This window comes from Apodemus sylvaticus, chromosome 3 (genome assembly GCF_947179515.1).
Source record: "Apodemus sylvaticus chromosome 3, mApoSyl1.1, whole genome shotgun sequence".
Classification (NCBI taxonomy): Eukaryota; Metazoa; Chordata; class Mammalia; order Rodentia; family Muridae; genus Apodemus; species Apodemus sylvaticus.
Window position 1 is genome coordinate 5,597,010 of NC_067474.1, and position 19,959 is coordinate 5,616,968.

Below are 19,959 nucleotides of genomic sequence, written 5' to 3' on the forward strand. Positions count from 1 at the left end.
GTTTGTCTTGTCTCTTATTCTTAAATACTCTACTAAAATTGTCTCAGTATGGTTAAAAGTCTATACTCTTATTTACAAAAATCCATGCACTGCATGTGTGAGGCCCTGCGTCTAATCCCCAGAACCAGATTCAAAACCCCACAATAAACAAGCAAGCCAAAGCACCTGTTATCTCTGACCCCCACCCCAAATTTGCAGTCTTTAGATGAAAAACAAGAACATGGAATCCCTCATTTTAAAATCTGCTTGGTAATCTTTAAATAGCTCTATTGTTTCCTGTATCATGGCGGTGGCATCTACCTAAATATAAAACATTAAGTTCTTGGCCTGGTGCTCATGTGAAGACTATAAACTGAGGGGCAATGCTCTAAAAGGAAAAGATTTTAAGATTTTCATAAGGTTTACAGCACAACTCTAACAGGTTACTTTTTTTTTGGATGTTAGATATTTTCATACTTGTGACAGTTAATATTCATTTTCAAGTTTACCTGACTGAGAAGCTTATTTCCGGAATGGTTTAACTGAGAAGTGAGGACCAGCCTGACCATCAGCACACCATTCCATGGACGAGGGTTATGTCATGGGTTGAAGACAAAGGAAGAAATGGACACTCCCATTCCCCTCCCTCATGACCGAGGACACTACTATAACTATGCCTTCCCCACAAACACCGACTGCACGTTCCCAAACTACAGGCTACAAACTCTTCTTCTCACTACTTTTTTCATTTTTTTCTTCAGAATTTTGTTATGTGCATAAATCTCTGTGCATGTGTATACCTGGGTGCAGCTGCCTGCAGACACCAGAACAGGGAGCTGGAGTTACAGGTGGTTGTGAACTCATAATGTGGATGCTGAACTGAAGTCAGGCCCTCTGAAAGAGCAGAAATGCTCTTAAGCACCAAGTCATCCCTTCAACCTCTCAAGTTGCTTCTCATTTTGTTTTATCTATGAGAAAAGTAATCGATACAATATTCTAGCAAAGCAATAAGCACAAAATAATACTCATACCTGAATTTTAATTAAATTCTGTATTTCCTCATGCAGTCTGTCATGTTCCTTTTCAATTGAGTTCCAAATCATCAGGGCTGATTCCAAGGGTGTAATCTGTTCATCAACTTCGAACTGTGCATCTTTTAAAACAGAAAAGTTAACTGAAAGTTGAGTAGAACCTTTACAAGTTCATTCTATTTCAATTTTACATGCTACATTTCATGCAGTCTTCATACAAAACAGTTTAGGGAAATGATTTTTCTAAGTTAATTTGTTTACTAAAATAAAATAAAGCAAACAAACACTGAAATTATAAAAGAAACGTCTTTTTCTTTGGAGCCAGGGTTTCTCTTCATTGCCCTGGCCGTCCTGGAACTCGCTCTATATAGGCTGTGCTGGGCTTGAATGCAGAGACTTGCCTGCCTCAGCCCTGAGTGCTGGCATTACAGGTGTGAGCCACTACTACCTGGCAAAAACCCAAAACAAAACAATAAAACAAAACAAAAACATTTTATTATTTATTTATATATTTGTAAGACAAGGTCTTGGTCTCCAGAGTACTGGGAACACAGGGATGTATTACCATGTCTAGCTATCATTTTAAGTATTCTGAAGGCAAAAATATTTTTATTTGGTCACACAATTGTATTTTACATTTTGAGGGCAAGAACTACTAAATTCCTCTAAAGCTCTAGTTTCAGAGCTGCTTTGGTTCATTTCAATGCAACTACACAATAAATAAATGTATTCAAGAGAAATTTCAAGCTGGTTATAATTTCATACACTAAATAACACATCCACATAGCTCTTTCAAAAAGTTGTATTTTCTGTTGGCCTCTTTGGGCATTTCCAATCTTTCAATCTCATTTATAATCTGAGTTGTGCTAAGCACTTAGGATACAAACACAAAGAGAAACCACCATACATGGTGACTCCAGTCTGTAATCCCAGCACTTCCGAGGCTGAGGCAGGAGCATCACCAACAACTCAAGCCTAGCCTGCGTGAGACCTTGTCTCAAAGCAAACACAAAAACAAATAAGTAAAACAATTCCTGTACATGCAGATTTGAATATCTATAAATGATGCAATGCCGACAATATAACTGGTACTTTCTTAGAAATATGTTATTGTGCCAGTGGTTCTCTATGCTTATTTTACTTCAGAATTATTCAGAAAATTTCAAACACATAGATGACTAGATACATCTGGAAACTTTGTAAGCTTTAGAGTATGGCCAAGGGATGCAGCTCAGAAGTAGAACACTTAGTGTGCACACATGAAGCAAAGAGCTGTTAAGACGAAAATAACAAAACGGATAATGAGAAAATGGCCAAGAAAACCACACAGGATTGAAAGGCAATGTGTGGGAAAGTGGAGGAGGAAGATAAGGCAGAGGCAGACTGTTACAGTGTCTTTATTAACCAGATGGAAATGTCATTTCAGAGGGCTTACTGCTCAATACACTCACCCTTTCTAGTTCTTTCTGAACTTCCGGCTTATTGAACTCAGCTGTTCTGGCTCAAGCTCTCCAAGTGACTGATTTCAGTCTGGCTTCTGACTGAATTGCTCTGCTTGCTTCACACTACCTTTGGCAGTATGCGCCAGTCTTCTTGGCGCCTCCTCATTCTTTGGCTCTTTCTGTCTTCACCTGTGTCTAGTCTGTTTTCTCTGCAATCTGTTTCTGTAAAACTGTCCCAGTAAAACTGCTTCTCCTCCGCTCCCCTCTCTCCCCCCACTTTCTTTCAAGTTGTCTCTCTTTCTTGTCTGTTCTAGTGAGAGCTGGGCATATCTTATCCCTGACGCATTCTGTCAAATCTTTCTCTTAATTCATCACTTTGTCTGCCCCCGATTAGACTTCACTTTCAAACATGGCTGCTTCCATCTACAAATTAACTTTATTTTCATTGTTTGGGATTAGAGGTGTGTACAAAGTATGTGTCTGTATTTCGGCCTGATTATACTGTAATCCAGAACATGTCTACATTCCAGCTGGCTCAGTCACACAGACCTAAAACGTCTTTGGATGTGATCTCTTGTCAGAGCAGCCATGTTGCTGAATTAGAATTCCTCTACAAAAGATATTCTTACTAATAAGTAAAGGTCATCAGGCTATCATCCTTGTTCTCTACAGTAGACCCAGAAACCTAGAAGTCACAGCTACAAAGTGGGAGATACAGACACTGCAAAACAAACAAACAAAACAACAAACCCCAAACCCCTAAACTTTAACTACTATCTCTTTCAAGTCAATCATGATAAAACATTGATTCTTGCTAGCTGATCCTAGTGATTTTTCTAAGATATATATTTAAAACAGAATCTTTGTACATTTAAAGATTAAGCCATGAAATTAGGATAGATATGTGTCTAATTCACACAAGACCCTGGTTTTAATCCCTGTCTCTGCACAAATGAACAAACAAACAAACAAAACACCATAAGGTTACTCAAAATCTGTTTTTATCCCTTGTTTTGAAGGCAAGATTTCCTGAAAAGAAACTAAGATATAAGGAGTACCTATGTATGTAAAGCATTGCTAGGCCGTTAGAATATTCTGATTTACAAAACCACCCAATAAACTCTAATACTGTAAGTTACGGTCTTCAGTTTCCCAGTTGTGTACACATCAGCCTGTTATCTTTTCAGCCACAGGCCCTAACCTATGCAGCCCTCTCTTCTGCATCTACTCTAGCCCTGTGGTGCAGCAGTTTTTTCCCTAATTCCAACATTCTATGCTAGAGGGAAGTGTATAGAGACTCAGGAAATAAACAGCTCAGAAGACTCAGGTTATCCAGGAAACTCCAAGGCCCCGGCTTTGCTGACTTGCCATTTACGCTGGGGTGAGCTTTGGACCATGCAGCTGCCTTGGAGTTACCCACGACCCTGTAAATAACTACAGTAGACCAAATGGTTCACTAAGGTAGAGTCTGGTGGCAGTATCACTTTGGTTTGTCATGGCTTCCTATCTCTCCGGGAATAATGTCAGACAAGCTACTAATTACAGTCTCCAAATAAAGCGGGCTACATGGTCCGGGTATGGTTTAGTATATTGGTACTAATATACAGAATGGTACTAATATTCTGGGAGTTTAAATAAGTAAGCAAGCAGTTTCATGTCAGTATGCTCACCAACAAGCATTGTTGGGAAAGTGTTTTGTAATATAAAAAACTAGTGGCATTATTTTTACAAAACGGCCCATTTAAGACCATGTTATAAATATAGTCATGATTGATGAAATGCACGAAGTTGCTCTTTACAATCTAAAATGAACCCTGGAAATAAGGGAGACAGATTACAGCCACAAACCGTGTTTTTTTTCTGTATAAGGACCAGCATCAAGTTTAAATAGCTGCCAGTAAACAGTGCATATATGATAGCTGTCATCTTTAAGCTATTTAAGAAAACTCCAACTGAATGTCCAAGAGTCTATAAAATGTAGTCCTTCACTACATCTCAATCATCTGGGAGCTAAACTCATAGTGAGGCAGAATGACTCTACTGTTTTAAAGCATAATCTGAGGCAGGCTAAAGTTTGAGAGTCATTGTTCTAGAAAGATAAAATTGTAGTTGCTTGCTTTAGAAATGCTTATGTGTTTGACAGATGCAGGTAGGCAAACTTTTTCAACCCCCAAAACAGGAAAATAGGATTAGCAGTTTTCCATGTGGCATATTTAGAAATAAAAGATTTCTAAATATAAAATAAAAAGTTATACTTACCAAGGGACTTTCCAGCTGCAACTCTTGTCAAAAACTGACATATATACACAGTTTTCAATTGGTAAGCTGTAAGACGGGGTAGTCCATGAATAATAGCTAAAAAATTTTAAAAAACCGTTTATTAAAATATTACCACAAACCAGTACACCTACCGTGTAGATACAATACAGTGTTAAATAAATATTCATTTAAAACAGTGATGGCTATTCTTAGTTCTCAACTTGACTACATGTTACCTAAAAATGGCTGCGGACATCTGGGAGTTATTTTTTGCTTACCTGAATCATCTGAAGTGGGAAGATCTGCTTCTATTTGGGAATTTGAAGTGGGAGACAAACCTTTAGTCCAGATCTTTTGAGGTGGAAAGACACCTCCAATCTGGGCCACACCTTCTGGTGGGAGCCTATAAAAAGGACATGGAAGAGGCATGCTCTCCATTTCCCAAGCTGACTCCGACTCTCAGTAACAAGTCCATTCCTTCACTGACAGTAGAGTCTACTTTGGGATTCTGGCATATACTGAAGACGTCAAGCATCAGAGACTGAACATTACTGGATCCTTAAAAAGTTGTTTCTCTAGAGAACCCTAATATAATATTCAACAAAAATTGACTGTAAATTTAGAACTGTAGATTCTAATCAATTTTTTAAAAATCAGAAAAAAAGTTAATACTACTGTTCCTACAAAACGTAACTCAAATGTAAAATAGATACTCGAAATTGTTTTGACAAGTAGTACCAAGATTTACATATAAGTTATAAGTTTACATATAAGTTATACATATATTTACATATAAGTTATAAATTTACATATGAGTTATAAAATATATCAAATCATTACTACGAAATTTATACCATAAAATTCTTTATATTTTAGGAAATAGTATACACATGTCAAGGTTTCCACTGAATTTGTTCAATTCATAATCAACTTTAAAACATTTATTTCTAAAATATTTGAACAAACACAAAGATGCACTCGGCAGTGAATATATACACTGGTAAGCCAAGTGTACAAGATCCTGGCTCTCTTACCCACACACAGGCCAGAGGACAAACTTGGATCTCATTTTTCTGGCACTGTCTGAACGTTTTAAACATTTAAACAAAAGATTGATTTATTTTTATTTTATGACTAGGGGCATTTTGCCTGCATGTCTGTCTTGGTAACATGTGTATACGGTGCCTTGTTTGATCCCCTGGAGTTTAAAACTTGGCCACGTGAATGCTAAGAATCAAGCCGCGGCTCTCTGTTAGACCAGTTAGTAGAGCTTTTAACTGCTGAGCCATCATCTCTTCTGCGTCCCTTCCTCGCCAGGCCTTTGTTTTTGGCCTCCCACTGGCCGAAAGCTTGCCAAATTAGGTTAGGTCAGGGGTCAGCGAACCCTATCCACCGGTCTGTCTTCCCAGTGCCTTAAGTATAAGTGTGTTAAACTTTTTTGTATAGGTTCTGGGGAATCAAACGCAGGTTCCCTGGCTTGCAAGATAAGCATTATACAAGCCGGCACCCACATCCTCCCCTTCTTAAATTTTCCTATATTCGTCTATGATAGTTTGGATCTACAAGGAGGCGGCAGCAACTGGGGTGGCTGCCTTTACGGTGGGGGTGGGGGCGGGGGGGGGCGGGGGGGGGGACGCCCAGCAACAGGAAGCGGCCGGGTTCCCGCGGCCCAGCCACGCCGCGGCCTGTCACCGGTGATCCTGCCCGGGTACGAGCGGGAAAGCAGGTCGGGCCGCGACGCAGCCCCCGGCCCGGGCAGCCCGCACTCACCCTCGGCGCTGTCACGAGTACGGCGAAAGTCCTCTGAGCGGCCGTCGCGGAAGGCTCGGCACAGAGACAGGCAGAGGAAGTCGAGCATCCAGCCCGCAGCCACGGCCTCCGCCTCCGCCACAAGCTCCGCGTTCTCCTCCTGTCTCGGGGCCCCCAGCTGCATCTGGCACTGGAGCAGACCCGCGTCGTCTCCCGCCGCCTCCTTCTCTGGAGAATCCGCAGCATTTGTCCGGCCCGCACGGCTCCGCGCGCTCCGGGCCGCTGAGGGTACAGTCTCCGCCATGTCAAACCGAAAGCCCGCGTCGTTCCTCTGCTGGCGCCCTGCGCTGATTGGCTCGCGATGGGCGTGGACGTCAGCCAATCGCATTGCTAGGATGGGCTAGTGGCTAGAGCTTGGCTTCCGATTGGCTGGGAGCTGTTACAGTCAGACTCCGTCACTCTGAGGCGGGGCTTTTTGGATAGTGTAGCTCTGGGTAGGATAATTTTTTAAAAAATGCAATCAGCGCTGGAAACAACCAGGTAGTTAAAACGGAGAGCTTTTAGCCTGCAGATTTTGACTGCGTGGCACTGCGCTTCCGTAATCCCAGCAGCACGCGGGAGGTGGAGACAGATTAGGAATTAGGGCCATCCTCAGGTACAGAGTCTAGGTCAGCCTGGGGCACTTGAGCCTTACAGCAGCAGACCGCAGCAGCAACAAAGGAAATTAAAACTTGTCGCCATAAATATGAGTATTTAACCCTGTTACAATGTAATCACACTGAGTGTCTTTCTACCCTGAATGTTCATTTTATTGAAATCCAGGGTCATTAAAACTGAAATTTCTGGGCTCTGCTTTTTCTCCAGAGTTCTGGCTGGGGTGAGGGGGTAGGATGGTGCTGACTTTGGACTTTGCAGGTCTAGTCAGTTCCCCATGGATGCTGAGACTGTTAAGTCTCAGGACCAAATTTTGATCACTATTTCTGTACAATGTTAGCACTGACTATAAGGGCATATTTCTACCACGCTCTCCAGCTGGTGTTGCAGTAAATATTATTTGGGGGGTTCTACCCCACCTTTGATCATTTTGTTCCCAAATAAAAGACACAAAATCTTTATATTTATAATAAACATGTAAACACTAGAGCACTATCAACTTTCTATGTGATTTTGCCTACTTCCCTGTCAATAACCCCAGAGATATTATTAGCCTGAGCCTGTTCCTACTTCATCACCCGGGCCATCACGGCTATGCACTCATGATCCACTTACCCCATCCACGGGACTTTTTCCTTCTTTCCCTCCTCTCCTCACGGTCTCTCTAGAGACCCCAAGCCCAGGACCTTCAGCCTCACCACCTCTCTTCTGCCCAGCTACAGATCCTCATGTATATCATCAGCTTTTGTTGTGTAAACCTTGTGTGGTGGTTTGTTTATGCTTGGCAAGGGGAGTGGCACTATTAGGAGGTATGGCCTGGATGGAATAGGTGTGGCCTTTTTGGAGGAAGTGTGTCATTGTGGGGGTGGGCATTGAGACCCTCCTCCTAACCATGTGAGAGCCACAGTTCTGCTAGCAGCCTTCAGATGAAGATGTAGAACGCTGAGCTCCTCCTGTACCATGCCTGCCTGGATGCTGCCCTGCTCTCACCTTGATGATACTGAACTGAACCTCTGAACCTGTAAGCCAGCCCCAATTAAATGTCCTTATAAGGGTCACCTTGGTCATGGTGCCTGCTCACAGCAGTAAAACCCTAACTAAGACCCCTTGCCCCTCAGCCCTAATTGGTTGATACTGGTGTCTATAGCGGGTGTAGTCCAGGAGTGGAGTGGCCCGGATTTCTGTCTATTCTTCCCATGGTCCAAGGTTGTTCCTGACCAGCATCCTTCTGCTTGTCCCTCGCAAGTCAGAACTTGATGGCTCTTCAGTCACGGATTTCTGTGCAAATTCACTTTATTCAGATGGTATCTTGAACACTCCATTTGGGTCCCATCTGAATTCGTTATATTGTGTTTATCACTAAGGGATAATATAGGTGTATTTATTTAGGTGCTGGGATAAAGACTGACAGTATTGCTATTTTCTTGTTTTCTTTGCCAGTCTTTTATTAAAACGTAAGACCCATGAAAGAAGGCACATTATGCATGCATGACGGCTGTTCTTGGCTGTCCACTTGACGACATCCGGAGGATACACTTGTCAGGGACTTCTGCTTAAATTTGGGTAGGTAGATCCATTTCTAGCTCTTTAAGGTAGGACTATACATGCCTTTATTTCTGATCTTGATGGGGGACGACACAGTTTAATCTGGACCACGCATTGTGTTGGAGTCCTGTACAAGGTCATGGAAGAAAGAAGCCTTTAGTCTTTGCCTGATTGCCCTCACTTTGCTAGCTAGTCCATTCCTTCACTGGCCTTAGAGTCTACTGCAAGTGTTTATTGAAGGCCAACTGGCACATTTATCCATGTGGACTGAGCAGCTACTGGATTCTTGGACTTTCCATTCACAACCACTGTTGGATTAGCTGGACCACAGCCTGTAAGCCATGCTAAGAAATTATATATATATATATATATATATATATATATATATATATGTGTGTGTGTGTGTGTGTGTGTGTGTAGCATATAATAAATCCCCATATCACATATAATATAAATTATATATATATTACAGATAATACATCCCAAATATAATCTATAAATTCTGTTACTTTAGAGAACCCTCCCTAATACAATATGTCTAAACATAGAAACTTTAGTAAAGATAACAGAAGTTGGATCCACTCAAACTACCAGTTGAAGCAAAGGAGGATAAGGAACACATGTTTAGAGGCACTCACTGCAGATACATGGGTCAAATCGTCAGAAAGATATTCTTAAGTGACATAGAGCGTTATATGTTTTGTAGAATCTCCTCTCCCTTGGCGCACAGGACCTTAACTTGGCCATAGGTGGGTAGACCTGGTATCTGGTGGTCCCGTCACTGTCTCCTTTTCCCCTCAGCTGGAGGTCTTGCTAGTGATTTTCACTTTCTCCTTGCCCTGTGCTGTCTGCCATCCTGGATGGTCTGGGGCTGTTGAGGGCCTTGGGGAGGAAGCCACAGTGAATCCGTCTGCAAGGACAGATGCACACGCCCGCCCAATTTTCTTCTGAAGAAGTGAAAAATGCATCAAGTTAATGCCTTAGCTTATTTCCTTCTGCAATAAAACCAGGAAGGTTAGAGTATACACAAGTATGAGTCTATTGCTAGAAATAATCCTACAAGATAAGCAGAAATTAAAACAATATTTAATGGCTTATGAATTAACCACAATAAATGAATCAAAACAATTCTACCTATTGGGCTGAGGAAAAGGAAATATTAATAGATTGATGAATGTCTAGATCACAAATATCTCCTAGATCATTTGATAAGCTATCAATAGAATAAATATCTGCCAATGGAATGGGAGAAGGTTGGGCAATTTTTGTAATCACTAATTCAGTTTGAGGAAATCCATAGCTTGCCAGCTGGATAATGATTTAATCTGAAAATGAAATTTGAAAATCTATAGAGCCTGTAATGCTCTTAAAAACTGATCGTTAGTTAAGGGTAATAAAATAATACAGCAAAGATCAAATCCATATAATTGTTAACACGGGGTCCTCTCCTGGCTTACTAATTGAGCAGGAATGATAAGGGAAGCAGGTAGTGCTTTCTGGCCCCTGTGGTGTAGACAGATCCAGTCCAAAGGTTTATCCTCTTGTGCTATAATACCCGCAGGAGACAATTTAGTGGGGGAATCAGAGAAAGAGCCACACTGTACACAGATGCCTCAGTTAACCTGGATTTTAAAAAGCTGCAGTTGTTTTTTTCTTGACTCTCAAGATAAGGTGGAAGGATTGCCTAACATTGTCTTTTCTTCTAGAATTTTAAATAGGTTGGTTAGTACATAATAAGGTAAACATTTCGATTTTGCAGAAATTGCGCTGGAAATGCCAAGCACAGCCCCTGAGGCCTGGCAGGGGCTGGGAAACGTTTCCTTCCCCTGCTGTGCCCTAGCTTGCCTAGGTTGTAAAGTTAATATTTTCATAGGCTGACCTAAATCCTCCTCAAAATATGGAGAGAATTCAAGATTAAACTGATGGTCACATTCCTCATCCCATGCTTCAGGGTCATTATCAGGCAATGGAGGCTCCAGGACCAAGCCGAGGGGGTCCACACTGGCAGAGGTGTTGCTGGTGCTATTTTTACTTTCATTTTTGCCTGAATGGGTAAGATTTTTTTCCTCTTTTACCATTTTTTTTTAGGTTTGATTATCCAGTTTATATTCATTTAAGGAATTAGCCATCTCTTCCTCATGATTAATATCCTCCTTTTCTTCCTTAAGCATTTTATTAACAGTTTAAACTAATGCCCGAGTAACCCAACGCTGAGCAGATGTTAAGTGTCTAGTGTATTGCGATCCCAAAGGCAGAGCTGCATTAACAGGACACAGTGGGTGCATAGCCACAGCCAGCCAAATGCACAGTGTATCCAAAGTTTCAGCATCTTTTATACAAAAGGCAGAATAAAGATTTTCCCACCATCTGCAGTTTACATGAGGTGCTGATTACCTAGCAATAGCATATCTTGACTCAAAGTGACCTGAACCCCCCGAGGTCAGGCCACTTCCTCCAGTTTGCAGCTTACTTGGCAGAATACCAGGATCCCTGCTTGAGGAAGTGTGCATCCTTGGTCTCAGTCTGCCGAGTGACAAAGACTTCCAGGTCGGCTTGAAGCCGGCAAGCTGGGAGCAGTCTCCTCATACCGCGTCTCTACAAACACGATCCCTGTTTATATGTCTTTTTAATGTTCTTTTGGGTTCTTTCCCATATTTCCTTTTCTTAAAGTTCCTTCTTCTGGAAACCAAGGATTATAATCATCAACAACTTGCAAATAACATAGTAGTTGTGATATTACTTGTGATCCTTCTTTCTTTACATTATGCACAAGATTGACATAAGGCAAACGTTCCCTGGTTTCTGCCCCATTCTTGTCACTCACGCCTGTGAGACTTCACTCTCTTATCAGGATCTCAGGATTCCTGGCTCCACTTACTTTCCACTGGAGAACGATGGTGGGACCTGGAGAATGAGCCAATCCGTGAGGCTGACCAATAGCCAGCTTTCTTTAGAGCATCGGACATTTTATCCTCTGAGGCTTGAGAAGAGTCACTTGAGTAAAGCGGGCACTCACAAAGACAAGCTGCTTGTGGTAAAAACGTGTTTTCTCATACAGGCATATAAACAAATAAACAACAACAGCCAGGGTGAAGAACAATCTGTGGTGAATTCACTGCTCGCTGCTATACCTGGCAAGGGCATAAAAACACAAGAACAGTTCTGTAGTTTTGAAGAACTGAGGTCACAAGTCTCTTGTTTTCTGGGTTTCCTCCTAGGAACTCAGGCTGCTACTCACACAATTCCATTCTTAGACTAAGCCATGTGTGGGCAGCAGTCCTCCTGTTTCAATTTCAAAAGATCTGAGATTGCTGTCTTGGGCCAAAGGTCAACCTCATCTTTTTATTTTTTTAATTTATTTTTTTTTGTACTGCAGCCTCATTGATTTGCCCGTGATGACTGGGAGCTGTTTGGCTCTGCCTCCGCAGCCACAAGACCCTACCATAACTGGCTTTCCTACGTGGGTGTTGGGAACTTCGCTCAGATCCTGTGCTTGTGCTGCAAGCTTTTTATCGCGTAGCTGTCTCCCCGCCCCAAATCATTCCTATTAGTTATAACTTCCCAGAATTTAAAAACTTCACCTTTAAAAATTGAATAGGTCAGAAATGGCTGTGCATGCCTATAATCCCAGCACTGTGAAGACTGAGGCTGGATTCTACCTCAAGAACAAACCAATCGACCAAATGACCAATGAGGGATTTGGCTACAGTTCAATGTTAGAGTGCTAGCTACTACATGGCAAGTTCAAGACCCAGGACCACAACAAATAAACTTAAATACTGCAAGACTTGGCTATGCTTACCCACAGAAAATAGAGTCTTCAATGCAACTTCTGCTTTTCTTCATTTATTTACTTTATATCCAGACTTCAGTTTCCCCTCCATCCTCTCCTCCCCCACCCCTCTTTCCTCTATTTACCCCTTCTCCCTTTCTCTTCAAAAAAGGGGAGGCCTCCGTGGATAGCAACTAGCCTTAGCATATCAAGTTCCAGTAAGACTAGGTGCATCTTCTTTTGAGGCTAGAAAAGGCAGCCCAGTAGGGGGAAAGGGCCCCAAAGACTGTTGGAGACAACCCCTGTTTCTGCTGTTAGGAGTTTCATATTATGATCAGGCTACACAACTATAACATATGTGCAGAGGGCCTAAGTCCCCATGAAGACTCCCTGGTTGGCGGTTCAGTCTCTGGATCCCTGTGAGCCCAGGTTAGTTGATTTTGTAGGTTTTCTTGTGGGGTCCTTGACTTCTCCAGCTCCTGAAATGCTCCCTCCCCTTCTTCCACAGGGTTCCCCAAGCTCCACCTAAATGTTTGGCTGTGGATCTCTGCATTAGTTGCTGAGTAAAGCCTCTCTATGGCAGTTATGCTAGGCTCCTGTCTGCAAGCGTAGCAGAGTATGATTAGCAGTGTTAGGGATGGGCTCCCTTTCATGGAACGGTCTCGAGTTGGACCAGTCATTGGTTGGCCATTCTCTCAATCTCTGCTCCATCTTCACTCCTGTGCATCTTGTAGGCAGGACAAAGTGTAGGTCAAAGGTTTTGTGGTTGGATTAGTATCCCAATCCCTCCAGAGATGACCAAGTCAGCCTACATATTCCCCATTGCTAGGAATCTTAACTAGGATCACACTCACAGATTGCAGGGAGTTTCCATTACCCTAGGTTTCTAGCTCATTCTTCCTCATTGCAGGTTTTGCCACTTTCTCTATGAGAGGTTAGACACAGTCCCTTGGATCAGATGTTAGTGGTGATAATGATGGTCACAGCCAGCACTCTTTTAGTCTATTTGAACAACTATAACAAAACACCACAGACTGGATCAAGTATAAACAATAGAAATTTGTTCCTCACAGTTATGAAGGCTCCAACTATGAAAAGTTCCAATTGTGTGTCTGGAGAGAGCTCACTTTCTTCCTGTGTCCTCACATGGTGTGTGGGGTAACCAGCTCCTTGTGACATGATTTTTATAAGGACATTAATTCCATCCACGATGGTAAACCTATTATTACTTAATCATTTCCCAGAAGGCCCTATCTATTTTTTAAATTTTTATTTTGTTCATGAGACTGAATTAATATATAGTCCAGCATTGGGTTGAAATCTAGATTCCCCACCTTAGTTCTCTGAGTAACTGGATCATACATGTGGGCTGCCATGTACCACAGAGGTCTCATGTTGTAACGCTCCACTGGTCATCAGGTTCCCTCATATGAATTGGGGGTAGGGAAGACCCACATTCTGACAATATAGCACATTTCTAACATCTGTTGTGTGGCATGTAGATGTCAGATACTTTCCTAACTGTGTTATATGTGTTAGTTTAATTTTCAAGGCTCTTGTTATAGGTGTGTCTTAGTCAGGGTTTCTATTCCTGCACAAACATCATGACGAAGAAGCAAGTTGGGGAGGAAAGGGTTTATTCAGCTACAGTTCTGCATTGCTGTTCATCACAAAAGGAAGTCAGGACTGGAACTCAAGCAAGTCAGGAAGCAGGAGCTGATGCAGAGGCCATGGAGGGATGTTTGTTACTGGCTTGCTTCCCCTGGCTTGCTCAGCCTACTCTCTTATAGAACCCAAGAGCACCAGCCCAAAGGTGGAACCACCCACAAGAGGCCCTCCCCCCTTGATCACTAATTGAGAAAATGCCCCACAGATGGATCATATAGGGGCACTTCCCCAACTGAAATTTCTTTCTCTGTGATAACTCCAACCTCAGTCAAGTTGACACATAAAACCAGCCAGTACAATTGACCCCTTGTCAACTTGACACACAAACATATCACTATTAAGCCTCAACCCTTACTTTCTTATTCATCCCCAAGATCTAAATAACTTTAAAAGTCCCACAGTCTTTACATATTAAAAGTTCAATCCCTTTAAAATGTCCAATATCTTTTAAAATTCAAAGTCTTTTAAAAATCCAAAGTTCTCTTAACTGTGGGCTCCACTAAAATACTTTCTTTCATCAAGAGGGAAAAATATCAGGGCACAATCACAATCAAAAGCAAAATTCAAACTCCAATGGTTCAATGTCTGGGATCCAACTCACGGTCTTCTGGGCTCCTCCAAGGGCATGGGTCACTTCTCCAGCTCTGCCCTTTGTAGCACACAGCTTGTCTTCTAGGCTCCAGCTGCCTGTGCTCCACTGCTGCTGCTGTTCTTGGTGGTCATCGCATGGTACTGGCATCTCCAAAACACTGCTTTCTTCTGCTGTAATTAGGCTTCACCAATAGCCTCTCATAGGCACTCTTCATGGTGACAAACCTCTGCTCCTATGCATGACCCCTTCAGTCCTGGGCCATCAATTGCAACTGAGGTTGCACCTTCACCAATGGCCTCCTTTGGCCTCTCACAGTGCCGAGCCTCAGCTGCTCTTCATGACCCCTTCATGCCTTCAAAAACAGTACCACCTGGGTGACTCTTACACAGTACCAAGTCCAGCCACAGCACAAAATACAGTTATGGCTATCTCTGGAACATAGCTTCTGTGCTCTTAGAAAACACTTCACAGAAGATTTCACTTCAGTGATGCTGGTTTCTTCTTAATCACCACTAATTTCTTAGCTCCAGCTAACCAGCATCAATAGTCCCAGTAACACAAAGGTTTGATTTAGTGGTTCTGGTATCTTGTTAATCACAGCTGATTCTTCAGCCCCAGCTATCCAAAAACCACAGAATCTTCACAGTCGAAACATGACCCTGATAAGAGTCTTTAATCTTTCCTCTGAAATTTCACAAGTTAGGCCTCCATCTTTTGCACTGTTCTTAACATTGTCTTCCAAGCTCCTACAGAGCTTTCCACAGAGCTCTTAACATCCTAATGGCTCTTCTAGCTAGTTCCAAAGTCCTTCCACAGTCCTCCCCAAAACATGGTCAGGTTGTCACAGGAATACCCCACTCCCAGTACCAATTTGTCTTGGTCAGGGTTTCTATTCCTGCACAAACATCATGACGAAGAAGCAAGTTGGGGAGGAAAGGGTTTATTCAACTTACAGTTCTGCATTGCTGTTCATCACAAAAGAAGTCTGGACAGGAAGTCAAGACTGGAACTCAAGCAGGTCAGGAAGCAGGAGCTGATGCAGAGGCCATGGAGGGATGTTTCTTACTGGCTTGCTTCCCCTGGCTTGCTTAGCCTGCTCTCTTATAGAACCCAAGACTACCAGCCCAGAGATGGTACCACCCATAAGGGGCCTTCCCCCTTGATCACTAATTGAGAAAATGCCTCACAGATGGATAACATGGAGGCACTTCCCCAACTGAAATTTCTTTCTCTGTGATAACTCCAACCTGTGTTAAGCTGACACACAAAACCATCCAGTACAAGGTGGATGCATTTGTTAACCCATGGTTTCACTGAGGATAGATCTCCTGTATAGAAAGTATTATTATTGTCCTGAGGCTAGTGAGTTTGCTACTTAGTAAGATACGAGCCCAGGACCCTGACTCCACCCCCTCTCTCTCTTTTCCTAGAATGTACTGGGGGACACAGAGAGTGGTCACAAGCCAGAACTGACTTGCTCCATGCTTTAAGGGTTGCTCCCCACATTCTATTTTTCTCTAAAGACTTAACCCAAATTCATGTTGCAGCATCCTTTGCAAATAAGTCACAAGAGTACAGGGCAGGGCTTCCAGAGCCTCCTATTTAATAACGAATGATGTTATAATCTATTAAGTTATTCTTCCTTAACACAAGATTATTTTAGCTGGAAAAGATTAATATTTTGTCTCTATAGCATGTTAGCTGAACTCATCTCCAACTTAGGTTACAGTCACCAGAGTCAGTAAGAATTGTTAACTTTCTTATGCTAAGGGATGCAGAGGTTTTTCTGTTCAGGAGATGTCCAATTCTGTTCAGTTAGGTTTTAGAAGAGAGGCACTGCAAACATGTTTTGGATGTGGTTAGGAGCCCCTAGAACCACAGTAGGAGGTGCTTGGTAAAGCCAGGCTCCAGCTGGATTTCCATGCACTTCCCAGGACTTTTGGCAAGGCATCAGTGTCAGAGTAAGGGGCACTGGTTGCACTTGCCTGCCGGCACTGTCCTTCATTAACTGTCTGACCCAAGGAAAACTGAGAATGAGGTTAGCATAGAAATTCCTTTATAGGAGTCTTGTACAGATTGAAATTTAGGACAAAAAACCACTTAGTCTGGTCTCTGTAATATTATATATACTCAGGAATATAGCTACTGTTGACTCTCCACCCCCATTTTTATGGCTTTCAAATAATTTTGCACAGAATCTTTTGTGAACATTGTCTTACCTTTGTTATCATGAGCTACACTTCATCCATAGAAACTTCGGTGTTTTGATGGTAGTGCTTAAGAACCTGGACTCCATCTCTAACATCACCAACCCTCAAGCCAAACCTTGGATTTTTATCTTCACCTCGGGCGAGGAAGGCCATGATTTCAATGATGAATCAATTTGTAACTAGAATGTTGTAGGTTATGTTGCTTCTAACCATAAACGCCAGTGAGCAGAGACAGGAATGGAATCGTCAGATGCTCAGATTGCTATCGGTGAGAAGACAGTAGTGCAGCACCCTGGATGCCTTAAGTCTCATCTCCAGCTGACATACTGTATGGGAACAGAGGCAAGTGAATCAGCCCACAGTTTAGTCTTGCCTCTCTGTGTTGAGCTGGTCAGCCATCTCTCCTTACCCCTTTCTCTTTCTCCTTGTTATTTCTTTCTGTGCATTTGGGCTTGTGGATTCCCAAGGCTACGGAGCCTAGCTTCTTCCCTGGGCACCGCCGGGCTAGAGGCTAAGCAAACACAAAGCCAAGATGGAGTGTATGTACTGAGCAACTTACAGGGTATCGTGTGCAGATTTCTTCTGCAATATGAAGTGCACATGATCAAAACATGCGTACTCTTCTATAGAACATAGAAGTGTCCTTACCTATCTACCCGCTTTCAAATTCATCCAGCAGAAAGGTATACATTTCATATATATAGATATTTCATATATATTACATATATTTTATGTTCATAAAAGCCTGTCACGAAAACTCTGTATTCTTATGAAGTGGAAGCTGAAAAATGTTAACGGGGGTGGGGGGTGGAGGGTGAGGGGTGGGGGGGGGAACAAGCAGTACCTTCTCGAGAGGTGATGAGACCACTGTAAGTCTTACATGTATATAACTTTGATGATAATATTTAGAAATGAGTGACTTTTCTAATAATCACTGATATCATATGGGTCCCCCAGGCAACTGAAAGCTGGGGAGCCCAGAACCCCTGCCTTTAATCTGCTTCTGCCTCCTTTGTTTTAAAATGTTGAGTTCCCCTGGCTCAATCCCTAGCCATGCTAAGTACTGAAGGGCTATCTAAGTGTGGATAAGACCTAATTTATCTCATTCCCCTCCTCAAGGCTGAAGGCCTGAACCTAAGAATAACTGAGGCAGCTCACTGCTAATGTTTGTGTTTTGTTTGTTAACATAGCATCTTATGTAACCTAGGCTGGTCTCAAGCTTTCTATGCAGTTAGGGACAGCATTCTTACCTCTGCTCTCCACGGGTTACTGCTGTGCCGCCATGGTCGGTTTCTGCTGAGCTGGGACTACGCCTAAGAGAAGAAGGATGCCGAGCAAACCTCCTACCAACCGAGCTCCATCCCCAGCCCACCACAGCATCACACGGAAGCCTCCAGTCTGCTGTAGACCTGCATTAGCAGAGATGGCAGAGCCTCACAGACAGGTGCCCGTGTCTGACACGACCGGCTCCAAGCAGGAGGGACTCTGTGATGGGAGCAGGCTGTCCCTGGAGTGGGGATCCAACCTCGAGTTGTATGAAATGAGCCTTTCATTTGCCTTTTGCTTCTTTTTGCTGGGTAATAATTAATTGGGAGTTTTTCCTTACCTTTGACCACTCCCAGTTAAAAGACCCAAAATCTTTACATTTATAACTAGCCATAATAGCACTGGAGCTGGGCAGATATTAACCCTTCTAAACGAATTTGTCTACTTTCCTGTCAATAACCCGGAGATACAACCCTCCATGTTGTGTCTGGGCCCCTCTTACTCCTTCTCAAACCTCAAACCCAGAAACTGAAGCCCTGCTGCCCCTCTTCTGCTATGCTACAGGGTGTAGACCTGTTTATTGACTAGTCAGGGAGCTTGGGGGGCAAGGTTATACAACGTCACGTAGTGAATGGGAGGGTTCCTACTCCCTGGGGCAAGCAGACCTTAAGGGCCAGTATTTAACATTACACTACATAGCAACAGACCAAGCCTCAACATTTTTGTTTATGGTTATTTATAATTTTATTGATTATTTTTAAAATCTGAGTGGAAGTCTGACGATGTTTGAGATGTGGAGAGGCAGAGAGCCACTGAGGGGATGTGGCAAGGTCTACAACCATAAGGCAGTGTCTCTGGTTTTTGTTTGTTTTGTTTTGTTTTGTTTTGTTTTCCCCATGGTTTCTGGGAAAGGTTACTATGTAAGATGGGGTTGTGCATATTCCCTTTGTAAGATGGGGTTGCAGGGGCACGGTTAGCTTTTGTGTGTTTAAGGACAATGCTGGGTTGGTCTCTCCCACATCTCCTCGATCAGTAAGAGCTTCTTCAGGCCATCTTCAGCAGATTTGATAATGATCAACCAGACAGCTTGGTTTTATAGCAGCGATGACTTGGCTGTGTGTCCCTTGCTCTGCAGTTGGGATGGAGACTCACTTACTTCCAGTGCCCCTGCATAGCTGGGCTGATTAAAACCTTCCATCCCTCCCCGCCCTCCCCCACCCGCAACACCCCCTCCACGTGGCGTGACCGCATTGCCTCTGATTAAAACCTTTCCCTCGATGTGACCAATGTGACCACATTGCCTCCGCTTCTTTCCTCTGCAGAGTATGGGCAAGCCTAGTATGCTGGGAGACCTGGAGTCGGTGCTCTGGTTGTCTTTAGCAAACTGCTTCTAACCTAAAACAAAACCTAAATCTAAGCCTTTAGGTCAAGCCTTTAATCCCAGAAGTTTAGGCTAAGGCCACCGAGTGAGGCTCCATCTTAACTGCCTCTTTACCCTCCAATATATAGAAACAAACAAACAAACATACATATACATACATACCCACAAACACACACATACATGTATATATGAATACGCACATAAATACCCACATACATACATACACACACATAGACTGGTAAATCTGCCAAAATGTTAAGTTATAATTAGGTAGCAGGTATGTGTTCTTTATATTATTTTCTCTACTTCATAAGTTTGAAATATATAGAATCTTTTTAAAACTAAAAGTATTCGAGTGCCATGGAATTTAACAATTCTAAATAGCATTTCTCTCAAATTATCTTTTCAAGT

The 19,959-nt window shown here is 42.7% G+C and overlaps 1 protein-coding gene across 1 annotated transcript in view; it reads right to left on the reverse strand.

Moving 5' to 3' along the window:
- The window catches only part of Terf1 (telomeric repeat binding factor 1), a 32,211-nt gene extending 25,394 nt beyond the window's left edge, over nucleotides 1-6,817 (reverse strand). Inside the window, exons 1-3 of the mRNA XM_052175929.1 lie at nucleotides 6,482-6,817; nucleotides 4,712-4,807; nucleotides 1,011-1,132 (exon numbers count right to left, since the gene is read on the reverse strand). Of these exons, the coding sequence (XP_052031889.1) occupies nucleotides 1,011-1,132; nucleotides 4,712-4,807; nucleotides 6,482-6,764 (501 nt within the window). The 5' untranslated portion in view covers nucleotides 6,765-6,817. The remainder of the gene's footprint in view (nucleotides 1-1,010; nucleotides 1,133-4,711; nucleotides 4,808-6,481) is intronic.
- Nucleotides 6,818-19,959: the final 13,142 nt, after the last annotated feature.